Source organism: Martes martes, assembly GCF_963455335.1.
Source record: "Martes martes genome assembly, chromosome: 10".
Taxonomy (NCBI): Eukaryota; Metazoa; Chordata; class Mammalia; order Carnivora; family Mustelidae; genus Martes; species Martes martes.
The window spans coordinates 4,200,916-4,227,281 of NC_137898.1; the positions used below are offsets into that span (position 1 = coordinate 4,200,916).

Sequence of the window (26,366 nt, forward strand, 5' to 3'; positions counted from 1 at the left end):
GAGAAAGTTGGCGCAGGGCAAGGGGCGGGGGGCCTTCCTGTGTGCACCACCCCCGACCTCGCAGCCACCCCTGGGACTCCTGCATCCCCCCCTCAGGCTCTGGCTCACTGCCCCAGGACCCTGAGAAGGCTCAAAGGGTAGGGGGAAGCCTGACTCATCCCCCGCGGAACAGGCACACACAGCCCGCCACCCACCCCCCCCATCCCCAGGCAAGTGCTGTGATTTTCCGCTTGCGCCATCTGATTGCTATTAGGGCCGGGGAAAGGGGGTTCCCAGTTCCATACGCGAGCAGGGGGCCCTGGGCAGATTCCAGGTGGGAAGGGGGATGGGGTGGCCCTTGGATGGCGCCGCTGTCCCGCTGCTCAGCCTACCTCTCAAAAGTGCCTACAACTCTCTCTCCAGGGAGCCCTCACCTCACTACCTCCTGGCTTCTCTGTATCAGGCCCTGAATACGAGGGGACTCGCCCCTCCCGGGGCTGCATGCCCCGAGATGCCCAGTGGGAGCAGAAGGCAGGAACCAAGCAAGTGCACAGTCCTGTGCTTTCTCCAGGGCAGCCCCGCGGAGCTGCAGGATGGAGGGAGAGGAACAGCTGGACTCCGGCAGCAGTGCTCCTGCCAACATGACGTCACCAGGCAGGGAGATGAGTTCCCAGTGAGGATGGGGGGGGCGGGGGGGCTCCTGAGCGGGGCATTCCTTCCCGAAGCTTCATCCCAGCTCTGGCTCAGCCCCTCCTCCCCTCCTCCTCCCCTTCCCCCTCCCTCCAGGCCTGGAATTGGGTTTGGGGCGGGTTCTGCTCCCCAAGCCATCTCCTCCGCAGGCAGGCAGGCAAGGGCTGTCCTGACTCTGAGCTCGCCTTTTCCAAGGCTCCAGGCCGTGCTCTGAGCTGGCCTGCTGCCCCGGGGACCCGCGGCCAGAGGCGAGTGTCGTGCTCCGCGAAGGAAAGACCTCGGAAGGTCAGGACAGCTGCAGGTAGCTGTGCGGGGGGCAGCGGGGCTGTGGCCCAGGGGAGGGCTTTCTGGCTGCAGGGCCGCAGGGCGAAGGCCAGGCAGGGAGGGAGAACGAGGTGGGTGCTGTCAGGGCACTCGGCCCCCGACGTCACGTGGCTCTGAGTAGGAACCCTGAGGCTCCAGAGAGGACTCGGGCACACTCCCGTGGCTCTGAGAGTCCCTGTCCCGGGTGGCAGTGCCCGACCCCCACACTGTCCTCTACTTCCAACTCCTGCTCTGTCCTCCTGGCTGGGGGGGGGCGGGGGGGGGCGGGCCGCTCTGTCCCTACCCCCACCCACGCCAGCCATCCAAATCTGCTTTCTGGAAGGGCGGGAAGGGAACACCCAGCCGGCCGCGTCCCAAGCGCAGAGAGATGGCTCTCCCACGTCCCCCCTTCGGCGGCGCTGAGCTTGGGCACAGAAGGCAGAGCAGCTGCGTCCCATCCCGTCCCCCGCAGACAGCCCCTGGTGTCCCCAGATTAGCCTCCTCCAGCGGAGCCGTGAGCAGGGGACCCGGCCCTGGAACAGAAATGCAGCCTCCCTGTGGTGGGGGGCGGCCGGCGACAGCTGCGAAGAGAGGGGCTGGGAAGACGGGTTGGGGGCTTGCAGTGTGACTGTGCCCACCCGGGCCTTCCGGAGGACAGCCTCACCCGTCCCCGGCAAGTGTGGGGCTGGGTTGTGGGAGGTGGGCTGAAAGGAGAGGCGGCGGACAGGTGGCCGGAGCCCTCGGAGGCCTGGCGCTTGGAAAGGGGGGTCAGAAGTGCACGGAGCCGCCAGCTTTTCCCTCTGCTGTAGCAGGAGCCGGATCCCAGCCCGAGGAGCACACACGCTCACGCACACTCACCCATGCTCACACACATGCCACACACACGTCACACACGCGTCACGCACGTTATCTTCTCAAGGCCCTTCCGGGGCTCCCTTGGCTTCTAGAGCTCTGCAGGGGGCACGAGCCCTTCGGACCGCCCCAGGCAAGGCAAGAGGAAAGCTCAGAGACACGCTAGGGACACCCACCCATGGAAGCGACCCGCAGAGGTGAGCGGGGGGCCCTGACTCCGTGCCTGGCCCCAGCTGGCCGCCCTTGGGGGGCATGTGGGTATCGGCGGGGGGTCCACCTGGCTGAGGTAAAATGACAAGGCTGGCAGCCAGGACGTCCGCAAGGGCCCAGGCCCAGGGGTGGCACACAATCAGGAGGACCACCAGGGAGAGCGGGAGCACTGTGAATGGGGGGCAAAGGGAACCAGCAAGGACGGGGGCGAAGCCGGTAGCCTGAGAGCAGGGAGAGCCTGGGCAAGCCCAGCGTGCAGGGAAGGCCTGTCCGAGGCAGCTGGGCCAGTGGCCCGGCTGGAGTCAAGATGATGTATGGAGCGGGTGTGGGGCTCTAGATGCATACTCACTGGCACGCACTGGACACACCCACGTCCTCTGGAGTACAAGGGCTCCCGCCCCGCTGTCACCGCATGCCGCGCTGTGACCCACACGCCAGGCGCACACACACACTTGCCCACACCACCGGGCACATGGCCGCGCTGTCCAAGAGAGGGGCCGCAGGCCGCCATTGGCCACCCTTCCCCGCCGGATGACAGGCGCGCCTGCCCAGGTCCCATGCTGGCTGGGGGAGCGGAGGGACACGGGCCACGGCGGGCCGGGAAGAACTTCTGGGGGATGCTGGCCGAGCAGCCCAGCGATCCCTCTGGGAAGAGGGCATGGCCAGTGGCCTACAGCTCAGCCTCAGCTTCTCCACCCACACAGTGGGACAGCTCCGTGCTTGTCTGCTGGGGCAGGGCTCGAATTGGGGAGCAGGAGTCCGTTCAAAGGGGATCTGGGGCACGTGGACCCAGAAGCTCTGCCTGGCCAGGATGGAGCTATCTCCGTCAGGCAGGGAGGCCCCCCTCCGTGGGCTGTCACCCCTTCCAGGCCTCCCGACCTGGGGCCCCGGCTGAGTACAGCTGCCGTCCTCCAGCCTGGGGCCGGGGCCGCCGCGGGGCTCTCCTGGCCGGCTCTCTCCACCTGTTCTTCCTCTGCAGCCCCTCGGGGCTCAATGATATGCAAATCTGCTGGGCTACAGTGGGCACAGGTGTTACTGTGGGGACCCCTGGGCAGGTGGCCGCACCTCCCTGAGCCTCGGAGGCCCCGTCATAGGGGAATGATGATTCCTGCCTCCTAGCCGGTAACGAGGACCACGGGGGGCGATGGCCATTGGCTGGCTGGCGTGGTGTCCAGGTCCTGGCTGGGAGTCACTGTCCCGGGGGGTGATGGTGGGGTCCGTGATGCTGATGGCTGACCAGGCTGTCCTGCCTTGCAGTCACCTACTGTGGGAAGACCCTGCACCGTAGCGTGTTACAAACATGGGGCCTGACCCTGCAGCTGGGACTGCCTGCCGGGAAGCCCTGAGCCCCCTTGGGCTGGCACAAAGGGCGCGCAAGGCCAGTGCGTGTGGGCATAGCTGCCTCCCCAGAAGCCGGCCGGCTTCAGAAATCACACAGACCAAGCAAGAAGGGGTGAGGCGAGAGGCTTCTCCCCCAGCAAGCAGCAGTGAGCATCTTGGCCGTGACGAAGGCGCGAACGTGGAGCCCGGGCAGGAGGGGGCAGTGTGTGCAGACATGACCCGCCCCGGACCCCGCAGGACCGTCCTATGTCCCCGCACAGCCCGCCTCTGAGGCAGCCAGGTGCTTGCTTGCTGCCCTCTCCTCTAAGGAGACAGCTGTGGGGGCTGGGGCGGGGGGACTGGAAGGTGGAGGGGCCTTCCAGGTGGGTGGGGAACACGGCTGCCCTGACGCCACCCCTTCTGCCTCTGCCAGGAGAAGCGTGCGGGCCGGCGCGCAGAGAGCAGAGCCGTGAGAAGTCTGGACTCGCCAGGCCTGGAGATGGTGGGGAACTGTTCCTGGGAGGCCCATCCTGGCAGCCGGAGTAAGGCAAGTGCTGCTGGGCAGCAGAGGGGGCTCCAGGCGCGGTGGGGCGCGGTGGGGTGGGACAGGAGGGGTGGGGTGGGAGAGGCAGGCTCAGCCCAGCATCCCCTCCCCCTGCACTCTGCCACCCAGACCAATGCTCTGTCTCAGGACTCACTGGTGGGCAGGAGACCCTCTGGGCTCTATGCCCCAGCCCTGCTCCCAGGGCCCCCCGGGTTGCCAGCATCCCCAGCAGCCTCCAATCCCTTCCCTGTGCATACCCTGTGTGAGCCGTTTCTACCTCGAGCAGCCTTGTTCCGTGTCTTCCCTTAAGAGACGGGGGTCAGCTATGTCCCAGCTGTATCCTGGCCCTGCCAGGAGACCCCGAGGAGCTGGCTCCAAGGCGTCCCTGAAGCCATGGCCCCCACAGGGCACCACAGGCGCTGGGCCACCCTGCCCAGGAGGCTGAAGGCCAGGGTCTGATAGTCATGGTTCACGTTTCGGCACTGGCTGTGGCCAAGACCCCAACGAGGCATCAAGCCAACCCACCCCTTGTGTCCCTCCCAGCCCCCTACTTCTCTGAGCTCCTGGAAAACTCCGGAGCTCCCTTCTCAACCCTGGGCAAAGCGCGCTCCACGTTGGAAGGACCTTCTGAGTTCATCTGGTACAACCTCATCCACACTTGAGAAAACTGAGGCTCACGACAGCACGGTACCTCAACTGGGATGAGCCCAGAGGTCGGAACAGAGCCTGGACTCTTGCCCGGGACCTGTGGCCCTCGGTCTTCTCCCTTGGTGACCACTGTAGAGCAGCAGCCACGGAAGGAAGAGATGGGACTGGCTGGGGAGAAGTCTCCAGAAATCCCCAGAGAAAAGGCAGAGCCCAGGGAGGGGGGCCGGGCTGAGAACAGGCATTTTCCAAGGCTGCATGTGGCTGGGGTGGTAGCTACACGCCCAGTGACTCACCAGCCCTCCCGCTCTGACTCCGGGGAGGGAACTGCAGACTTTTTCCAGCCTGTGAGGAGCTCTGAGAGATCCCTCGGCATGGGCTTGTCTGGGCACTGGGTCTTGGGGACCACTGCTCCGTGGCCTGGAGTGGTCAAAGCCACCAAGAGAAAAGGCTGAGGAAAGAGCGAGCTAAGGGGTTTGGAGGTTGACAGGCAGAGATGCTGAGCCAATAAGCGTGCCTGGTATATAAGACCCCCCTTAACGTGCTTGCCTGGACCTCACGGTCTCCCCAAAGTCTGGCCAACACCTCCGGTCTCTGCTTGCAGACTCCCTTGACAGAACCCCCTCCCCCCGTTATGGGGTATCTGGCAAAGCTGGGGACCATCTGGAAGGCGGTGGAATGTTCCAGCCTCAAGAACCTTTCCATTTGTTTCCTTTTGGGGAGAGTCATGAGCAATGGGAACCGATACCCAGCCTTAGACTGGGGGGGGTTCTGGCGGGGACTAGGGTCGGGGTGTCAGGTTAGGCTCTGTGGGAAGGAGTGCTGGGATGGACTAGTGACGTCTGCCAGGCTGAAGGAGGGGAGTGATAGTGCTCTGGGCAGCCCTGTCACTTGGAATGGGAGGTCAAAGTGACAGCCTGAGAAGGAATCCAGCTTGTGGATGTGTTATGTTTGGCCCACACGATGTTTTTTAAATTCGAACATTTAAAGATCAGGGGAGTTCACATTACGATCTAGGGTTTTCTGGCTTCTCTGGGGAGGGGGGAGAGGATGACGGGCCACTCAGCCCACGGTCCCGTTTCAACTGCCCCCCCTCCCGCCCCCCAGCACCCACCAGCTGGAACAGAGCAGCTGCCCACTTTGCTCGGGACAGGTGCTCTCGTCTGCACGCCCCCCAAACCAGTGTCCTGCACCGGGCCCAGCGTCACACATTCACCCCCAGCCCAGACCCTGCAGGCAAGATACTCAGCCCCGTGCCCTCAGTCGGCCAGACTGTTCGAGCATCAGAGCGCCTCCCCAGAGCCGCCACAAGTCTCCACCTCCCCAGGGGGGGCCTGGGCCACACCCAGATCCCTCACGTTCCAGACACCCAGGGTCACCCCAGCCCTGCAGGGGGCCACTCTTACATCCCCCAGTTTCTCTGATCCCACGACGGGACAGGCTCCCACCCCAATTAGGACCAGGGTCCACCTTTTCAATTATTTTATTCTACTTTTTTAAAATAAATATTTTCACATTTTGGTGTGAAAAATGGCAAACGCACAGAAAATTTGCAAGGACAGTGCAGTGCAGACATGTGTGTCCTTCACCAGCAGGTCGCCTTTGCCGCCTGTGTTTTCTCTCTACGCCTCCCATGACAGACTCTTTCCCAGAACTGTTGGAAAGTAAATTGCAGACATCAAGCCCCCTTTTGCCCCCGAATAGCCTGGGGCCTCCAAGAACAAGGAGCTTCTGGTACAGGGCCGCAGGGCATCTTCCGACTCAGAAAATCTAACGCGGGTGCAGCACGAGGATACCCGGTCCAGACGAGCGTTTCCCCGTCACCCCGCTAACATCCTTCACAGCGATCCGTAGGGCCGCTCTGAAATCTAGGTGTCGTACCTACTAGCCGTGGCTCACCACGGTCCCTCAACCTGGAAAGGTTCTTCCGTTGTTCATATCTTTCATGACACAGACACCTTTGGACCAGAGTCTCTTCCGACAGGTGGGTGGTCCCGGGCCTCTATTCCGTCTGACGGTCTCCGCTGTCGCTCCTCCAGGCCGCTAGCTGCAGACTTGGGGACACAGAGCAGGGCCACTAGGTGGGAGCAGGGCTGTCTTCTGCTCCAGTTCCAGCCAGTTCATTGGCTTCGCCCCCGTGATCAGCCGGGACACAGGTGCAGGTCTGGGGGTGGGGCCCGGCCCGCATCACAGGTGTCTCCCCCTCTGCACCCGCCCAGATGTGTCCTGACGTGAGTGAGGCCCCCGAGCTCTACAGCCGCGGCTTCCTGACCATCGAACAGATCACCATGCTGCCGCCGCCCGCCGTCATGAACTACATCTTCCTGCTCCTCTGTCTGTGCGGCCTGGTGGGCAACGGGCTGGTCCTCTGGTTTTTCGGCTTCTCCATCAAGCGGAGCCCCTTCTCCGTGTACTTCCTGCACCTGGCCGGCGCCGACGTCGGCTACCTCTTCAGCAAGGCTGTGTTCTCCGTCCTGAACACGGGTGGCTTCCTGGGCACGTTCGCCGACTACGTCCGCGCCGTGACCAGGGTCGTGGGGCTCTGCGCGTTCGTGGCCGGCGTGAGCCTCCTGCCCGCCGTCAGCTCCGAGCGCTGCCTGTCCGTCGTCTTCCCCGTCTGGTACTGGCGCCGCCGGCCCAAGCGCCTGTCGGCCGTGGTGTGCGCCCTGCTCTGGACCCTGTCGCTCCTGGTCACCAGCGTCCACCACTACTGCTGCGTGTTCCTGGCCCCGCGGGGCTCCGGCGGCGCCTGCGGGCGCATGGATACCTTCCTGGGCATCCTGCTGTTCCTCGTCTTCTGCCCGCTCATGGTGCTGCCCTGCCTGCTGCTCATCCTGCACGTGGAATGCCGGGCCCGGCGGCGCCAGCGCTCTGCCAAGCTCAACCACGTCATCCTGGCCATGGTGTCCGTGTTTCTCGTGTCCTCCATCTACCTGGGGATCGACTGGTTCCTCTTCTGGGTCTTCCAGATCCCGGCCCCCTTCCCTGAGTATGTCACCGACCTCTGCATCTGCATCCACAGCAGCGCCAAGCCCGTCGTCTACTTCCTGGCGGGAAGGGACAAGTCCCAGCGGCTGTGGGAGCCTCTCCGGGTGGTCTTCCAGCGGGCCCTGCGGGACGGCGCCGAGCTGGGGGAAGCCGGGGGCGGCACGCCCAACACGGTCACCATGGAGATGCAGTGCCCCACCGGGAACGCGTCCTGAGAGGCAGGTGCCGGCTGGGCGGCAGGGGCTGCGGCCTCCGGAGACCCTCTGCTGCGAGACAGGAGCTGGGCCGCTGCCACGGTGCCCAAGTGCAAGGAGGAAGGTCTGCTCTGGCTCCTCGTGCCTCCTCCTCTGTGGGCTGGAGGCTCTGGGGTGGCTGGCTGGGAGACCAAGCAGCCACCTACATGCAGGCCCCCTGGCCAGGACAGGCTTCCCCCACCGTTCTCCTCCGTGGCCAGAAGCTGGTCGGGAAAGGAGGGGACGGAGGGGTCACCCAGCCCCATCTCCCTCCTCCCCCTTTCAATCAGGCCTCCTTGAAAACAATGTAGCCAGCCCCACTGTCCCCCCTCGGGGCCGCAGCTCTGCCCCCGTCAGGGCCCCTGTTCTCTCCGTTCTGCCCCCTCCGGGCGATACTGGCGAGCCAACCTGAACGCAGCGGTGCTAGCTGGACGAGAGCTCTGGCTAACCTGCCTCGCAGCTCCATCCTTCTGTACCCAACATCCTGCCCCGAATCCTTTGGTGACTTTAACGGGGGAGTTTCCGATCATGGCAAGCAGCTAGACAGGAAGTTGCCTCGGGCAGATAGGGCAGGTCACTCTCATTTCTGATCCCCTGCGGGCCAGCCCCTGCGCAGCCTCCCAGAGCACAGCATGTCCATGCTGCTGTGCACCTGGTCCTCAAGCCTCGGCCCACTGTCCAGGAGTCTCTGCGCTCCAGTCCCCACCCGGGAGTGGGCCCTGGCTCTACCTGGCCACCCCAGCCCACCTCCAAGCACAGGGGCCCCGTGTAGCCAATGCAAGTTTTATAGAAGACAATAAATGTAGATCAATAAACGTTTTATATCGTGCACTGAGCAAGGCTTCCTGCCTTCTGTCCTGTCTGCACCTGCTCCACAGTGAGGCCCCGTCGGCGACGAGCAGCCCAGATGGCAGCCTTTCCATGCTGTGCCCCACCCACCCAACCTGCTCTGTACTCTGGCATTTGTGCTCCTCTCCCGGCTGATCCGTCTACACCTCTGGGGTGCTCCCTCTCCCGGATGGTCCATCTACACCTCTGGAGTGGTCCCTCTCCTGGTAGGGTATCCACCCCGCTGCCTAATGGAGCTTTGGTCAGCCATCCTGTCCTCTTGGCTAAAGCCTATGCCCTTTCTCATCCACTCAGGGCTCTCTGGTCCCCCTGGAAACAGTTTTCATTATGCCTACTCAGTGCCAGTCCTTGTGCTGCTCAATACAGGTCCTGTCGTGGAACACAGCGTGTCCACACAGAGGCTCCCTGGGTACGGCTGCTGCTTCTTCCACTACCCGTCCAGAATGCCCCTCGCTCTCCCACCCTCTCTGAGGCGGGCCTGGGGCTGGCCTCCCTGAACTTAGCACCTCCCCAATGCCCAGCAATAGGCTGGAGCCCCTCCCAAGAGACAGCTCAACTAGGGCCCGGCCAGAGGCTCCCTGACTGCCCCCTGCCCGCCTCCAGCCAGTCCCCAAAGAGGCCCGTCTTGGGCTGCAGGTGTCCAGCCTGGGACCCCAGACCCGTGGCAGGGAAGTTCTGGGGGAACCTGCTCATTACATAGGCCCAAGGACAGACCAGAGCAGAGGCACCAGTGGCCCAGGCTGGGGGAAGGCCCTCATCTGCAGAAAGCAGGGAGAGGGCAGGGAGGGAGCTGGCTAACAGAACCACCTGCCTGCCCACCCAGGGTGCGGCAGTACCTCCAGCCTCTCCTGCTGGCCCAAGGGGTGCCCGGCATTCCACCCGCAGACCCTGAACTTGCTCTGCCTTACCCTGGTCAACCCAGAGCAAGGGCAGAAGGACCACCCTGGGGTGGGCTAACCCCCAAATGCATTTCTTGGCGACCAGTCCTCAGGTGGTGGACTCGTTCTTCCGGGCCTCTCCAGGCCTCTGCTGCTGCGCTCCCCGTTCCAACAGGCCCAGCAGCTCCTCCATCAAGGTCCCTGCTCTGCAGAGAGAGGACCCCGAGTGTCTGGAAGCAGAAGAGCTTCAGATAGTAGAGGCCGGGGTGCCAGCCTCTCCCACTCCCAGCATGGGGTGCACCCTCCCCGTCCTCACACGCTCCCCCACCTCCTGACCCATCCCCCCACCCCTGCAAGCCAGTCCAAGAATCCAAAAAAAAGCAGAGACACTTCTGACACTTCTGGGGACTCAAAGAAGCCAAGTCAGGTCCTGAGGACACGTACGAGGGGCGGGATCCATTCAACGGGAAAGCTTCTACCAGCAAAGCCTCCACTGGAAAGAAATGCCTCCTAGTCCTGAAGACGGCCAAGGGGGCCTCTGAAGAGCCACTGTCTTGGGACCCAGTGAATCCGAGTCCCTGGGGGTTCACCTCTTCCTCAGGAGCTCCCACCCTAGGCCTTAGCCCTGAGTCTAATGCCAGGAGCTACTCCCCCGCCACCCCTCTGGGAGCATGAACTGACCTCCTTGCCTGGGCCCAGCCGCAGCAGCTCAGAACCCCAGCCCAGTGGGCGGGCGGGCAGCCTCACTCACTGCAGGACCTGGAGGTCGGGAGGGGCTGGAGCCCCACAAGAACACGCAACTGGCCATGCTTAGTGGGCAGTGGGCTGGGAGGGTGGGGGGTGAACTCCAGGATCGGCCCTGCCCGGCCTCTGGACCCTTCTCAGGTGCGGATCCCTACAATCTTCCCCAGGGGTAAGGCTTCTCCTCCCCCATCCAGTCCCCAGCCACATGGAGATTGCCGGCACATCCTGGCCACACCCCGGACGACCTCCCATCTGTGCTCGTGGAGGGGCAGGAGAAGAGAAGGGCACGCTCCTCCTCCCTCCTTGGGTATGGAGTTACAAAAGGGCCCAGGGAGCTGGCTGCAGGGGTGGGGCACGGGAGCCTCTGCGGTCCCCCACCAAAGGCTGCTCAGCTGGGACCACCCCCAGCCTCCTTCTTTCTGGTGTCTGGGAAAGTCAGGAAGCAGAGAGACCCGAGCATCACAGATCTCCACCCTGGAACTCTCTGGAGCAAGGGGTCTAGCCGCCCTCCCCTGACCACTGCACAGGAGTCGAATTCAGGGGGGTGCATATCGCCATCCCTACTAAGGAGCTCGTAGGTGGCCCCACAAGGAACAAACACTGGTCTCCCTGCCACTTCAGCTGTTACTAAGCACAACTTGCTACCACCACCGGATATGCGGGGCGAGGACTGCAGAGCCGCCAGGGTTGGGCTGTGGGGCCCTGCTTTCAGTGCCCCCCGCCTCGGCTGTCTGGACAAGCACACTCCTGGGTGATGCACGTGAGAAACACGGCCAAATGTGGAAGGTCAAGAGCAAGCCTCAGGGAGACAGGGCACTGCCACCTGGAAGCCGTGGGCCTGGGTTTTCTCACACACCCAGCACAGGCCTGTGGAGCAGGGGCACAGGGTCCCTTCTAAGAGGGAACAGGGTGGCCAGGAAGGAGGGACAAGGAAAGAACCAAACCCCGCCTGGCGAGCACGGCACAGATTGCCATTCGCAGGGGACCTACTGTGTACAGTGGGCCCTGGGCTAAAACCTCCATCAGCTCATTTAATCTGCACAGCTGGGCTCCCGGGAACAGCCTGCTCGCACCCAGGGTGGAGCACCAGTCACAGTCCGACCACTCTGGTGGCCACGTGCTTGCCCTGGAACCCAGGCCGCTGGTGTCCGTGTTCCCACCAGCAAAGCACTGGCAGTAGGGGCCCTGGGGACGCCGCATGGACTAGACAGGACAGGCCCATCACAGTCCAAGGACAACCCAGACAGGCCTTGTTGGAGCCCACAGTCCAGCGCCCGAGACCAAAGGAGAGCACAGCCCAGGCTTGGGCAGCTGGCCGATAAAGCGGGCAGGCGACGGGCCGGGGACTCGTGCTCGGCACACGGCACAACACACGGCCTGAGAGCTGAGGCCTCTTCCCGTCTTCCTAAGACCAAACAGAACGCCTCTCTGGCATCGGCCTCACTGGCTCCCACGCCCTGCCAGCTGTGCTTGTGAGATAACGGAGTTTTCTCTTTGGGGCCAGAATTCTGAAGCCTGAGATCCTTTCACACATGCACTTCTCGGTCTAGAATCCTCTGCCAAGACACCCCGTCTTTTCCAGGAGCCGTGGGATCCATCTAGAAGGTGGGATGAAGGGATAGGTCCATTAACAGTCACCTCTCCCCAGATGGGAAGAAGCCCAGCCCAAGGAAATGTGCTCTTAAACGCATGCGTGACCAGACCAGGGAGCTACCAAAACACGTCGCAGAGATCACCCCGGTCCACCCGGTCCATTCAGGGAAACTCAGAATGCCAGCACCGAAGTCATGTATCTGAGGCCACTGGGGGCTGGAGACAACAGGGCTCCGTTCACAGAACAAAAGTTCATGGGAAAGTCCACCACAGTGAGTCAGACTGCCAGCGCCAAGTTTCCTGGCAATTCGGGAGAAGGCTCACCTACTCAGGCAGATTTTGTAAAAAAAAATTCTTGCGGTTGACCTTAGGTACAATAAAATGAACTGTTTTAACGCACAGCCGATGATCTTTGACACATGTATGTACACTCGCGACCTCACCAAATCGCTGCGTGGAATGTCTGTGTCCTCCCCAAGAACATTTCCATCACCCCCCCACCAAGAACATCCCAGCGCCCCAGAGTCCCAGGCCCCCACCCCCGCCCCACCCCCCACCTGGCCGCCCCCGGCCCGCACCCCGGTGCTTTAGGCCTCTCTAGGTCACACAGGACAGACTGCTTCCGGCCGATTCGCACAGCACGTGATAAGTAACAGACGAGTCTGGTCGGCCTCGGGGCGGGGGTGCGGAGCGGGTGGGTGTCTGGGAAGTTTACGGACTCCCCCTCCAGGGAGCACCAGCCATTTCCCGCACGCGCGCTTCCCTTCCGCCGACCATTCCCAATGCTGCCACCTGAACGTGTACTCGCATTCTGCGCGCCCCTTGCCCTCCCCCCGAAGACACACGATCCGAAGTCCATTCCGGGGTCCGCCTCCCCAGCCCTGGGCCCAGGCCCCGGGGGCTGTCCGCGTCTCCGTCCCTCCCACCCAGAGACTGGTCCTCCAGGGCCGCGACCCTGCGACAGCCACCGCCGCGGGCAACACTCACCATTCCCGGCGGCGGCACAAGCGCGGACCTTCAGAATCCCACCCGGGAAAGCGGCGCGCGGAAGGCACACGGGGCGGCGCACCGCACACTCCACACCCGACGGAAGGCGTGCGGCCCGGCTGCGCAGGGCGGGCGCGGCTCAGCCAGGGCGCACCGCAGCCGGCGTCCAAGGCGCTGCCCGTCGCCCGCGTCCTGGCGCCCGCGGCCTCAGGTGGCAAGCGGGGCCTGCCGGTCCTCGCCGTGTCACCAGCAGGGCCCAAGCCGGCGCTCGGGTGCGGGCAGCGTTCGCTACACGCCTCCTCCGGGTACCAGGTTCCCCTCGGGTTAGGATGCTGGGCGGCACGTGACAGAAGCCGCACTGAGGCGCGCAGGCTCATGCGCACGCGCTCAGGCGCACGCGCACGAACTACTCCCGCACGCGCACCAACTCCCCCACGCGTACACACGTACCCGCGCACGCGCACGCGCGGACTCACCCTGGAACAGGATTGGCTCGTGTCGCTGAGAAGTCCGGGTGCGGACGCGGGCCAGGAGCAGGTGGATCCGGGCCCCTGGATCCGGGGACTCCGTCCATCACCTGTCGTTAGTCGGGAAATGTGAGCCTCTCTACCTGCCAGGCCCAGTTCTAGCCACAGAAGGTACCAGAACGAGACAGTTCCTGCCAGCAAGCCCGTGTCTCCCTGGGTCACCTGCGTCCCCGCCCCTCCTCAGGCTAGGTGTTCCCTCCTCGGGGTAAGACGTCCACCACCTCGGCTCAGCAAGCCCAGAATAAGAGCCTGGGACAGTCCGAGCTGCTCCTCTGACATGGGGATGCTCTGTGTCCGCTGGGGACACCCATGAGCACAATGGAGCCTCTCTGTCCTCCATCACCTGTCCCTGACGTAGGGAGTTGGTGACACTTCGGCATCGGAGCTTGGTGCCTCTCCTCTCTTCACTCACGTGTCTTCCCAAAGCTGAGGCCAGAGGTCTCCCACACCGAGCTCTCCTTCCCGTCCAGGACCGGGCATGAGGGTGAGCCTGACAGCCCCAGGCGCCAGCCACCCGTCAGCCAACGCGTGTAGACCCCAAGCAGCTGCCATGGCCGGCGGGGCATCTGGCACGCCAGGCTACACAGCTGTGAGGCCAGCCTCCACCCGAATCTGGAGGGGGCTCAGTTTTTGAGGATTTTCCCAGGCAGGAAAGTGGGTTCAGCCAATGTGGGGAAAGGTCACCAACTGAGGTCAAAATCATCCCCTCCCTCTTGCCTCGAGTGCTGTACTCAAGTTGTTGAGAGAGACCGGAAGGGATTCCATGAATTTCAGTGAGGACTGGATGCTCAGAGGGGGCCCCTAAACCACAAAGCTCCCCAGCTAATAGGTGGGCAAACTCAGACTTGAAATGGGGCCCTGGAGTCCAGGTCCAGGCTCCTTCCTTTCCGCCCCTCGGCAAGCAGAGCCCTGGGCAGGTCCATTAGCCAGAGCATCTCTCCATGCAGAGGGCTGTGTGGACATAATGGCCTCTCCCGGCCCACAAGAGCCCCTCTTTCCTGCACAGCCCTGTGTTAACTCCTAGATGACAGGGCCTGCTGACGCTCTGAGGCCTCCTTGGCTGTCCCAGATGGCCTTCAGGCAGGGAGGCACTGCCGGGATGGCACAGGAAGGGCGTGAACGCTCCCGCGGCTCCTCACAGCCCCAGCCTTATTCTCATTTCCCTGAAAAGCATCCCCCACCCTGGATGGGGAGCCTGAGAGGCCACACCCAGCCAGGTCCATTAGTCCCCAGCCAGCTTGTCTGCAGGCCTCCTGGGTGGGGTGGGTGCCTTCCTGTATTTATGCCTCAGGCTCCCCTTCCAGCATCTCAGAGAGCAGAATGAAAGTACTTGGGGGCATCCCAGGGACAGGACTCCTGTGAGGCCAGGGTGGGGAGCAGCCAAGGTGAGCTGGGAGAAGCCCTGCAGAGCCGGGAGCAGGGACTGGGCCAGAGCAGCTAGGGGGCGCGGGCCCAGTAGAGTTGCCTCCAGGCATTGGAGTTGGGCACCAGAGCCCAGTCACCCTTCCCCGAAGGACTGAGCACCACATCGGGAGCAGGTAGGAGCCTCACATTTTTACTCTCTGGGTGGAGGAGAGCATGGTGGTGACGGGTGGTGCCTAGCAACATCCCGGTGGGAGAGTCCCTGTTCGGCGAGGCACGGCGGGATGGCCGGGGAGGTGCCTCAACTTCCCCGAGCTGGCATCTTCCGAATAAAACGGATGACAGAAGCCTAGCTCCCAACCATATTTAAAGTGGTTCAGATCACCCCCAGGGGGCCAGCCACATGGGGAGCCCCCATCAGTGGTGACAGCCAGGCCAGGACAAAGAAGGGACATGCAGGTGTCAGATGAGCACAACTGAAGAAGACATTTACTTTGTTTTGGGGAAAGCAGCGAATAATAGGTTTTCATTTCTGTAAAAACGTTATATGGAAATGCACAGAAAAAAACCCTTCAAGGGTGTGATCCCACCGTTAACACTGGGAGGCAGCGTGAGGGCAGAGCAAAACCTACGTCCTCTTGACCCTCAGACCTTTTAAACAGACTGTTTTACTCTCTCATCTGGGTGACCTTTTAAGCGTTTAAAGTACAAGGCGAGTGGACAGTATTAGCTGGAAATGACACATTTCCCTAAGGCTTCAGGCGGGTAGACAGAAATTCAAACAAGGCTTCTGAAGACAGGAATCCTAAAGCTAACTCGACAGGTGCTGTCTTCTAAACCATCACCATTCACGTGTCATCCCTGAGCACTGGCTACATGCAGGCCTGGGCCCAGCGGCGGGGAAGGCATGGAGGGGCTCTAGTCAGATGCTGGCCTGCCCGAGGGGCTCACAGGCCCAGTGACAACCAGCGGAGCTCAGAGTCGGGGCTCGGGGAAGAGCCCAGCAGAGGGGAGGCAGCCGGGGAGGAGATTAGGCTCCAGCAGCTAGGCTCAGAAGTGCATTGGTCTTACCAGATCACGACCCACCCTCCCGATCTCGGTTCACCTTGAACACCTCGTACAGGCCCGTCTCTGAGAGGCGCACAGCGGCTTAGTGCCTCAACAGATCATTTGAGGGGGACACAGTTGGGCCCATAGCGGTCAGGAGGAGGTCCCCTCTCTCTTCAGCCCCCCACATCTCTCCTCTCTTCTTCCTTCTTTCACTGGAAAGGAGGAACCTTCCCACATGGGGTCCCGCAACCTTGGTGGGTTCCCCGCTTCTCCCATCTCTCCTGGCCAATGCCCAGCTCCCGGCCACTTGCCCACAGTACCGACTCTGCCCCCGGTCGCACTCCCCCCGACCCCCTGCAGCCGTGACCTTGCCTGTGCCCTCAGGTCTCCCTCTGCTGAGTGGCTCCTGTTCTCGCTCTCCGCGCCCGGTCCCATTTCTCTACCCTCACCTCCTCCCTGCCCGCTACAACACACCCCTTCAAAGGGTCACCCACACCCCTGACTCCACAGCTACCTCCTTGGCGCATTTCGGGGTCTCTGCTGCCGAGAGCTGCCCCTTTGGAGGGGTCTAGGGAGCCGCCCCACCTGCAGCACACCCCTCCCTCCATGCGCGCTGTCCCCCCTGCTGCTTGGCTACTAAAGCCGCTCTCCTGGCAGCTGTCAGCCCCTCTGGGAGTTCCCACCCCGGAAGCTGGATATTCTTGCTTGTCGATGGTCTCCCCTCCAAGCAGCATCCCCGGGAGGGTCTGTATCCCAGGACCCAGAATAGCCCTGGCCTGGTCCGCCCTCCATCCCCATCCGTGGGGTATCAGGTGACGGCTGAGAAGCAGCCCAGGTGTGTGGAGGGCCCCTGTCCAGGCTTCTGGGACCCTGACCAGAGCAGAGGGTCGGGGGGCACTACATGCACTCAGTCAGAGGTGGGGTGGGGCACTGGACTGGGGGGGGGTCAGTCAGCCCACAGGGTGACCTTGTACATCCCGCCCCGCCCGAGTAGCAGGTGCTTCCCACGTCCTCTATCCCTGGGGTGCGGCCCACACACTCCTTACTTAGCATGGGGCTGCGAGGACACTCCTTCGCCGAGCCTGGCACTGGGCAGGGACCAACCCCTAGTGGCTCAGGAGGGCCGTGTGTAAAGGGTTCCACCGGCTGGGGAGGGGCCAGGGGAGCAGGGTACCAGCCCCCTGCACAGACAGCAGTGGGTCCCTCACAGCGCCCCTCCACCGGGCCTCTCCCCGCTGCCCTCCAACCTCAGCACTTTCCAGCAGGTCCCTGCCTTGTTATGTACCCCCTGGGGGACAGGGGATAATCGTGTCTATTGTACATTTCCCACCCCGGACCGTGAGTTCTATGAGGACAGGCTTTCTGTGTCCTGGCCATTGCTGTACACAGACCACGTGTGTGTGTGCACATGACTATGCGCGTGTGTGCGTATGTACTGTGTTTCTATATGTATCTCTACTATCCGTGTGTGCATCTGTGCTCCTGGGTGCGGACATGTACTCCGTGCATGTCCATATGCTGTCATCTACCCCGTGATACACAGAGCACCATGTATGTATCTGGCGCATAGTAGAAGTTTGATCAATGTTACTTAAACATCTGTGGGTCCTGCGGGAGGGACGCCTGACTGTGACGACAGGGCACCTATGGAGGCTGTGTGGGTCATGGTCCCACGCTCCCACTGTGGATGCAGAGAAACTCGGGAGAAAACATAATCCCCCTCCCACCCAGCCCGGGAGAGGTAGGGAGGGAAATCTCTGGGTCCTAGAGCGACGCCGATGGCCCAGAGAACATCAGATGCGGTACAGGCTCCAGGAGCCAGGGCTCAGGTGGGGCGGGGATGAGGAAGGGCTGTGGGGCGGGGAAGTCCCTTGGAGCTGGAGCAGAGGGGCCTCCACAAGGCCGGAGCCCAGGAGGTCCCTGCTGCTTAGACAAGCAGCTTTCTGCCCCGAATGCCCTCTGGAGCCTCCCCCTGCCTGAGACTGTGGGGGAAGGAAGGGTGCATGAGCAGAGTCAGGAACTAAAGCCCCAGATTTGCAGCATTCACGGTTACAGAGTCTGAATTTACAAACATCTGCACGATGCCACATCTCCGCCCCATGAGCCCCACCACAAACCTGCTCCTGAACCAGTGACACCCTGTGGATACCAACAGAAGCCAGGGCCAAATCCTGGTAGCAGATCTCAGCATTGGAAGTGAAGAGGACTGGGGTGCCTCGGTGGCTCAGTCCGTTAAGTGTCTGCTTTAGGTTCAGGTCGTGATCCCAGGGTCCGGAGACTGAGCCCCCCATCAGGCTCCCTGCTCAGCGGGGAGTCTGGTTCTCCCTCTCCCACTGCCTCTCTGCCTGGCTTGTACGCTCTTTCCCTCTCTCTCTTGCTCACTCTCATAAATAAGTAAAATAAAAAATAAAATGAAGAGGGCCATGACATAAAAGGTACGCTTGACAGGGACACCGTGATATCTTGGATTTGTCCCCACTTAACAAAGATTCCAAAAGCCGAAGAGAAAATGACAAAACTTATTTGTGGCAGATAAAAATATTCGTAGTGTTATGAAGTGTATCTCTAACTAATTTATGGAAATTTAAATTTTACATATTCTCAGTGGTTTTCGACAGTAAAATATTGAGGCATGAACAACAATGAAGACACTACAAACCAAAACGCATCAAACAGCTAAAGAAATACTTAGGAGTCATCTAGAGCCCAAAATGCCCATTAGAAAGAGAAATTTTGACAGTTGCCTAACAGTTCAACACAAGAAGCTGAAAAACAATCACAAGGTAAATCCAAAGAAAGTAAAAGAAGTAAAAGCATCAATTGAAATTGGAACCGGGGGTGTCTGGGTGACTCAGTGAGTTAAGCATCTGCCTTCAGTTCAGGTCATGATCCCAGGGACCTGGGATCGAGTCCCCCATTGGGCTTCCTGTTTGCGGGGAGCCTGCTTCTCCTCCCTGCTCCTCCTCCCTCTCCTCCCTGTTCATGCTCTCTTGCTTTCTCTCAAATAAATAAATAAAATCTTTTTTTAAAACAGAAAACTGGAAACAAAGAAACAATAGAGACGTTTAAGAAAAAGTTCTCATAAAACTGAGCCTCTAGCAAACTGATTTTTTAAAAAAGAAGTGAACACACAAATTTAAAATGGCAGATTGAATTAGGGCTTTAAAAATTGTAAGGGAATATTGTGTAGATTATTTACAGTATCTACCAATAAATGTGAAACCATAACCATGAATAATTTCCCAGAAAAATAACATTGCCTACTCTAACTCAAGAAGAGATTCAAAATCTGATTAAACCTATTATATTAAATAGTTGACTTGTAATTTTCTTTTTACAAAGCCGTGCCTGTCTCCTAACAACAATCACATAAAAATAACCTGACCAGATGGTTTTACCTTCTGCCAAATCTTCCAAGAAAGATAATCCTTACATGCTACAAATTGTTCCAGAAGGTAGAGAAAAAAGGCAATCTCTCCAAGTCATTTTATGCAACCAGTATAATCTTATATCTTTGAAATAAAAAACAGACAAGGATAGTACAAGAGGGGGGAATTATAGGCTAATTTCACTTATGAACATGGCGGGGAAGTTTCTAAATAAAATCAGGATACCTGAGGGGTGGGGGGAGTGACCAGAGCAAACTAGAAATGGTCTATCCTAAAAATGTAACAATAAGTAAATACCAGAAAACTTACCACTATAGATCCACCACATAAAGAGACAAAGGGAGAAAAAAAAAGAAAGTGATTAAGTAGATGCAGAAAAACAATTGTGATAAATTCCATCATTTATGATAAAAACTCTGAGAAAACCAGGAAGGGAATTTTCTCACCCTGATAAAAGATAATATCAAAAACTCAGAGTAACCATCACATCTGATAAAGAAACTTTAAGTTTAGGGAGAAGATAAGCACACCTGATTGCAACCATTGCTCGGCCGACTACTAGATGTTCTGGGCTATGCTGTAAGACATGAAAAAGAAATTAGAGGGATAAGGATAACAGCAAAGAAAATCAAAATGGTCAACAGAAAAACAGATAGGTATGGTCTCCTATACTAGGACATTTGCCTGATTAATAAAAACTACAAGAATCAACAGGGTTCCTCCACACCAGCAATGATCAAGAGGAAAATACAACAGAGGCATTTCTGTGTCTAGCCACAAGGGAGGAACTGGTACTGGACCAGCCCTCCCACCGTCAACAACCAGAAAACTGGAGAAAACAGAAGACTCAACTGTGTTCAGATCCTGGGCAAGAGGCATCCCAGGAGTGTGAACTCCGAGAAAAGGGAAAGAGAAGAGGTGAGCCCTGTGATCACCCCAGCTTTGCACCTGAAGGTGCTCTCCGGACAGTGGCAGGAAGTGGGGAAAACCAGCCAGAGCCCAGGGGTCTCCCTGAAGGGCGAAACGTCATGAAAAGGGCACAGAATGAGTACTGAGTGGCTGTCAGCCACGCAACACCAGAGCTCACACCAAAACACTTACACAATTTAAACACACATGTCCATAAAAGCAGTGTGTAGGAACAGAGAAGTCAGAACAGAATTTTAAGGGTCCCATGGGTAAAGGGAACTTGGTAAGTCAACGGGGAAAAGAAAGCCTTTGATAAAAGTCAATACTTCTTCATGATTTAAAAATAAACTCAAAACACAAGAGAACCTCTTCACTTGACAAAGGGCATCTAGGACAACTTTGGGTATGTCACAGCGGGGCTGGCTGAGTTGGCGGGATGGGAGCCAGAAAAGCAGGGGACGGGCCAAGCCGTCGGCTCATGTTTCTTATAAACAGAACCCGGGGGACACCCCTGAAGCAGGACAGTCGGGGTGTGGGGCCCCGAGAAGTCCCTTGGGGCTCCAGCAACACAGAACCTCAAGCTGGTCCATATTCTTTCCACAGGATGGACGAGATTCTGCATTCCCCGATACTCACCAATAACCCCTTCTGGGAAAACACACCGGACACCGCTCCCGAGGTGCTGAGCATCCTGGCCACGTTCGTCTGCGTGTGCGGCATGATGGGCAATGGCCTGGTGGTCTGGCTGCTGAGCTGCCCAGAGCAGAGGACCCAGTTCTGCACGTACATCCTCCACCTGGCCGTGGCTGACTTCCTCTTCCTCCTCTGCACGGCCGTCACCCTCTATCTCGACCCCACCCTGCTGGCCTATGAGGTGATGGAGAGAGCGAGGTCCTTCACCTATACCACCAGCCTGACCATCCTGACGGCCATCAGCATGCAGCGCTGCCTGTCTGTCCTCTTCCCCATCTGGTACAAGTGTCACCGGCCCCAGCACCTGTCAACCGTGGTGTGTGCCCTGCTTTGGGTGCTGTCCCTCCTGATGAACGTGCTGGTCTCACTCTTCTGCAGGGAGTTCTGGTTCAGCGTAAGGCGGTGTTACACGGTGGACGCCGTCTTCAGTTTCCTCATTATGGGGATCTTCACCCCAGTGATGACCCTGTCCAGCGTGACCCTCTTCGTGCGGGTGCGGAGGAGCTCACAGCAGTGGGGGCGGCCGCAGCCCACACGGCTGTACGTGGTCATCCTGGCCTCCGTCACGATGTTCCTCATCTGCGCCCTGCCTCTCGGCATCAGCTGGTACTTCCTCTATTGGCTGGACCTGCCCCAGGACCGGAAGACTCTCTTCCACCACATGGCATGCCTCTCCTCGGCCCTGAGCAGTAGTGCCAATCCCGTCATCTACTTCGTGGTGGGCAGCCAGGGACGCTGGGGCTTGCGGGAGCCCCTGGGGGCCATGCTCCGCAGGGTGCTGAGGGAGGAGCCTGAAGGGGAGGGGAGGGAGACACCTTCCACCGGCACCAACGAGCTGGGGGCCTGAGAGCCTGGGCGCCCCGTGGATCTGCATGCCTTCCCTGCCCAGTGTCTGTCCGGCCTGCTATTAACAGCCCCAGAGACTTGCCCCTCGCCCTGTTGGGGTCTCTTTCTTCTATGCCAAAGCCCCCCATGCCTCGATGTGGTCTGGCTCTCACAATGGGACTCAGCTGGGAAGACACAATGCAATTTGCCCTGGGTGTCAGAGGGCTCTCCTTCGCTGAGGCCTGGCCTGTGCAACCTGACTGTCCTCCCAGGCTCTGCGGGTGGGTAGCCTGCTTCCATCGGAACGGGGAAGCACATTCTCCCAGCCTCCTGCTCCCTTCCAAGGACATCTTTGTGCAGGAGGCAGGGTGTGGTTCCTGTGACTTTGCGGCCTGATGCTGGTCCTTGGGCACGTGCTGGTGGCATCTGCTGACCGCCAGGGGGGCGCCCATGGTCTGCCTTCCACCGGGTGTCCTGCTGACCCCTTCCATGACTGCAGTCCTTGGCCAGCCAACCGCGTCCATCACTGACCAAACTCACTGGCCATAAGCCAGGAGACGGCCTCGTCCTCCACCTGGCCCAGGACAGCACTCGACCCCTGGCCTTTGCCTTCGGGTCGCTGTGCAGCACCACGCCTGGCAACCACGGCAAGTCTGTTTGCTGTGCTCCGGGAGGCTGCCCTGGAACCAGGAGAGCCCCTGCTGGCCCCCTGGAGATGCACAACGCACCTTGATGGGACTGTGCCCAGGAGGCAGGGGCAAAAAAACTGGATAGGGGTCTTCCCAGAGTTGATACTGGTCCTAAAAATGTGTAGGATGTTAGTGACATTACAAGAATGGGTTGTGACTGGTGCTGGGTGGCTCAGTCAGCTAAGTGTCTGCTTTCAGCTCAGGTCATGATCCCAGGGTCCTGGGATCGAGCCCCATGTCAGGCTCCCTGCTCAGCGGGGAATGTGCTCCTCCCTCTGCCTCGGCCCTTCCTCCCTGGCCATTGCTCACGCTCTCTTTCTTGCTCTCTCTCAATTAAATAAATAAAATCTTTGAAAAAAAAGAATGGGTTGTAAAGCTAAGTAATATCTTTAAACTATTTACAATACAACACAATTTTTGATCAACCATGCTAAAAAGATTGTATTAACCCTCAGTTCCCTTTATGGAAAATATTCAAAACTGTTACATATGAAAAAATGTCAAAGAGTACGCAGCAAGAATGGTATAAAAAATATTGCAGATGTTTTCCTGCATTTTGCATTATGTGTGGCATTTGTCACTTCTAAAAATCTGCAGTTTGTGATGATTTCTTGTCCTGTTCTAAATAAATATTCACTGTTGTATCTAACTTTGCATTTATGATTCTGTTTTCTTTTTCTTAAGGAGCAGCCCCCTCTTGTTGATAAGCTTTGGTCCCCACAAAATCTGTCCTTGGATGGAGGACAGAGGAATTACCAAACTCCAGGATGGTCAGCAGGACCCAAAGGGGTGCCCACTGAGCTACTGCCATAGACATCCATGAGTCGGAGGATGCCCAGGACCACAGGGCAGGGGGCTGCTTCCAAGGGCCCGGGATACCTCATGTGAACAGAATGACAACTCAAAACTCTAATGTCTTGTTTTGAGGTTAGGACTGAAATTCAGGGACTCTCTATGATGCTGTGGAAAGAAATCTATGAGTATTGAGTGTGTCTTCAGTACACAACCCACACCCTCCTCTGCTGGTGCCAGCCACTAGTCTCCAGCCAGTTCATGAATCTGTGATATTTTTTTTTTTCTTCTCTCTATAGGGCAAACTCCCTGTGAGGAGGGCCTGGCTATTTTCAGCCTCATCCAAGGCTAATGGCAAAGACTGACATCTGTCAAAAAAAAAAAAACCTGACTTTCAGAATGAAAAAACAAGTCCATGCATGAGCTGCCACTTTGCTTTATCTATTTTGAGACTATGTTGTTAGGAGCGTACAAATTTAGGAGTGTTATATCATCCTGGGGAGTTGGAGCTTTGGTGACAAATTATGAAGTTACTGTCATTGATCCCAGTCATGATATGCCTTACAATCTATCTTGTCTGATATTAACTTGGCCGCACCAGCTTTCTTTTGCATGGCACTTGCCTCTTCTTGCCTTCTTTGACTTTCAACCTTTGGTATTCTTACCTGTTAGATCTATCACTTTTAAACAGTTGAGAATTGGGTTGGGTTGCACCTTTGAACACTAAACCCAACACTACAGTGAGCAGGCCTGTGGTCCTCCGTCCCTCCCAGCTGTCAGTCCTAAAGAGCTGTACAGGTGTGCAGGTAGACAAGCTCAGTCCTCACTAAGCTGTTTTAGGGAATGAGGAAAAGGATTGGCTCTGGCTTTAATCCTGGCTCCATCACCACTGTCCTGGGTGCCCTTGGGCCCACCTTGCACCCTCTCTGAGCTGTCTTCTCATCTGTATAATAGGGACAATCACCTCCCTCCTCTACCAATCTTCTATGTGGAAAGGACACGCAGGTCTCGCATCCATGCATCACTGGGCACTGAGAAGCACTATCCCAAAGGTGGAGCCCTGGGACTTTCCAGCAAGGGCCCTGTGGTGGGTTAGAGATATATGGGCACAGCCCAGCCCTGTCTGAGCTATCTCAGGCCACTCTATCCTGTCGCAGGGCCACCAGGGTCTGTTAAAAGATGTCAGCCCAAGGGGACCTGCAGGCTCCCAAAGGATGAACTCTCCTCTCAAATAAGGCCATGACTTACTTGGCTCTTGCGTCTCCTATGTTGCATTTTCTGTGGCAGGGCTGTACTCCCTCACCAGGGCATTCCGCTTCAAACTTGGAAAGCCCAGGGCCTACTCAGGGAGAGTAAACAGAGGGCGGTCAGGATGGCCAGGGGCACGAGGAGGACAAGAGAAGTCAAGATGACCGGTGGAGGCCAAGATGACAGGGACAGTCGGGTTGATAGTACACAACCTCCCTTCCAGTCCACTCTGCTGCCAAGGTCCCCTCCCCCCAGAGGCTCCTCTCACCTCCCTTTTGTCAAAGGGAACATTTGCCTTTTCCAGACCTGGCTCCCTACAGTCTGTCTGGGGCAGAGCCAGGAGCACGCAGAAGAGGGAAATGCAGAAAGGAAAAAGAGAAATGGCCTGTCACCTCACTAAGCCTTCCTCCATCCCCAGACTCCTCTCCCTTCTCAAGCATCGATGAGGGAGTGGGGAAGAGGGGAGAAAGGGCCACTTAAGAGAGCCCCGAGCCCCTGCAGTAGGTGTAGAGAAACATCTCTGGCCCCACAAGAGAGGCACACAGGGGGCCGTGGCACCGTAACCGCCCTGCAGAGTGCTCACTCCGAGAGTGACCTGAAGCCGCCTGTCCTCTGGCCCGGCTGTTCATCCTGCACAAATAGAACCTGATCACCAGGACAGGGATATGAATCAGGCCCCTGTGCACGCCCGCCCCTGCCATAGGGCACAGCCCTGGCCCCACCCAGACAAGCCCCATCCCAAACCCAGCACCCGCACCAGCAGGCCCCTCCATGTAAGCTATGCCCCAGGCTCCACACCCCCCCCCCAACACACACACACTCCCGCTCTGCCCACTGCGGGCCCTTCCCAGGCCGCGCCCGAGCCCCACCCCCAGTCCAGCTTTGCCTAGCTCCACAAGAACACCCGGCCCGAGCTCCCCCCACCGTGCCCCCTCCCCACCCTCAGCCTCCTAAAAAGGATTCCCCCAGCAAGGGTTGGAGTGTCTTGCCTGGGTGCAGAGCAGCAGGCCTGCCTGGAGCGGAAAGGGCAAGTACCAGGGAGCCCTTGAAGTTCCAGAGGCTCCTGCGAGAGCCCCTCTCATGCACACTGCCTCCAGCAGTCGCGTCCCCACCCTGGAGTCCCTGCCGCCTGAGCTTGGCTCCCAGGGGCGCCTGAGACAGCCTCCCCTTACCCAGCTGGTCAGGGGGAGCTGTGTGCTAAGTAAAGTCCCCCCTGCATGACGACCGCAGCCACCCCCTTCTCCATCCCCAGCTGCAACACTGACCCAGGACTTCCCATTCCAGGGAAAGAATTCACTGAATCAACCCTACAGGTTTACAGTGAAGATGAAATGAGATAACGCAGGGGAAGGACCGCATAAGGCCAGGCACAGAATACGGGCTCAACATGTGATTATTAACCAGCCATGACTTGCAGGCAGGCAGCCCTCACTACGGGCCCGGTGCCGCCCCTGACACTATACAGCCATGAACGATACAGTCCCCCGCAGCACGGGGAGGTGCCTCTACCAGCTGAGGCAGCTTAGGTGGGAAACGGCTGAGTGGCTTGTCGGAGAACCAGGAGGCAGCAGAAGTAGGCCCTGAGGCTAGGTGTTCGGCTCTAGAGTCCCTGAGCTCAGCCCACGTGCTGTCCTGCCTCCGGAGGATGGGCACCAGCGTGGGAGAGGGCGTCGCCGTGGCCGTAGCTCACACTCTTCAGCAAACTCAGAGCCCGGCCCAAATTCACGTTGGGAAACACTAAGCAAATGACAAATGCTTAGTATTCTCCAAAGTAAAACAAACCAACCTCAGGTTTGTATCCGGCGACAAGACCAAGAACAGGAATGTGGCGCCGCTCTTAAAAGGAGAAAACAGTGAAAGCACACCCTGGTCCGAGCAGAGACCCCCCCCCCAACCCAGCTCCCTGGGCAGAAGGTGGGAGGGTCTTCACCGGGTGTGTTAGGGTTCCTATGGCTGATGTGACAAATGACCACAAGCTTAGAGGCTTCACACAACACAAATTTATAATCTTACGGTTTAGGAGGTCTGAAATCTAAAACGGATCAGCAGGGCTGAGTTCTTCCTGGC

At 59.0% G+C, this 26,366-nt stretch overlaps 2 protein-coding genes across 3 annotated transcripts; both read left to right on the forward strand.

The window, feature by feature from the left end:
- Nucleotides 1-824: 824 nt before the first annotated feature.
- On the forward strand, nt 825-8,598 carry MRGPRF (MAS related GPR family member F). Of its 2 annotated transcripts, none has more exons than XM_080816410.1 (3): nt 825-970; nt 3,788-3,901; nt 6,763-8,598. In XM_080816410.1, exons 2-3 carry the CDS (start codon nt 3,854-3,856, stop codon nt 7,744-7,746), a joined length of 1,032 nt encoding a protein of 343 aa, XP_080672536.1. In that variant the 5' UTR covers nt 825-970; nt 3,788-3,853; the 3' UTR covers nt 7,747-8,598. The 2 variants fall into 2 exon arrangements, with proteins under 2 accessions (XP_080672536.1, XP_080672535.1); XM_080816409.1 differs by lacking the exon at nt 825-970 and having other exon boundaries at nt 3,794-3,901; nt 6,763-7,163; nt 7,411-8,598.
- Nucleotides 8,599-12,022: 3,424 nt separating this feature from the next.
- Nucleotides 12,023-21,592, forward strand: MRGPRD (MAS related GPR family member D; the record flags this gene model as incomplete). Its single annotated transcript, XM_080817874.1, has 3 exons — nt 12,023-12,100; nt 12,759-13,087; nt 20,656-21,592. The coding sequence occupies 3 exons, from the start codon at nt 12,023-12,025 to the stop codon at nt 21,590-21,592; spliced, it is 1,344 nt and encodes a 447-aa protein (XP_080674000.1).
- Nucleotides 21,593-26,366: the final 4,774 nt, after the last annotated feature.

Excerpts from the sequence above, each read along its gene's own strand:
- MRGPRF (XM_080816409.1), top strand. The coding sequence starts at position 3,854 with ATGGTGGGGAACTGTTCCTGGGAGGCCCATCCTGGCAGCCGGAGTAAG. Across the intron at positions 3,902-6,762 it reads ATCCTGGCAGCCGGAGTAAG|ATGTGTCCTGACGTGAGTGA; the intron begins GCAAGTGCTGCT and ends GCACCCGCCCAG. Across the intron at positions 7,164-7,410 it reads TCCGTCGTCTTCCCCGTCTG|CGCTCTGCCAAGCTCAACCA; the intron begins GTACTGGCGCCG and ends CGGCGGCGCCAG.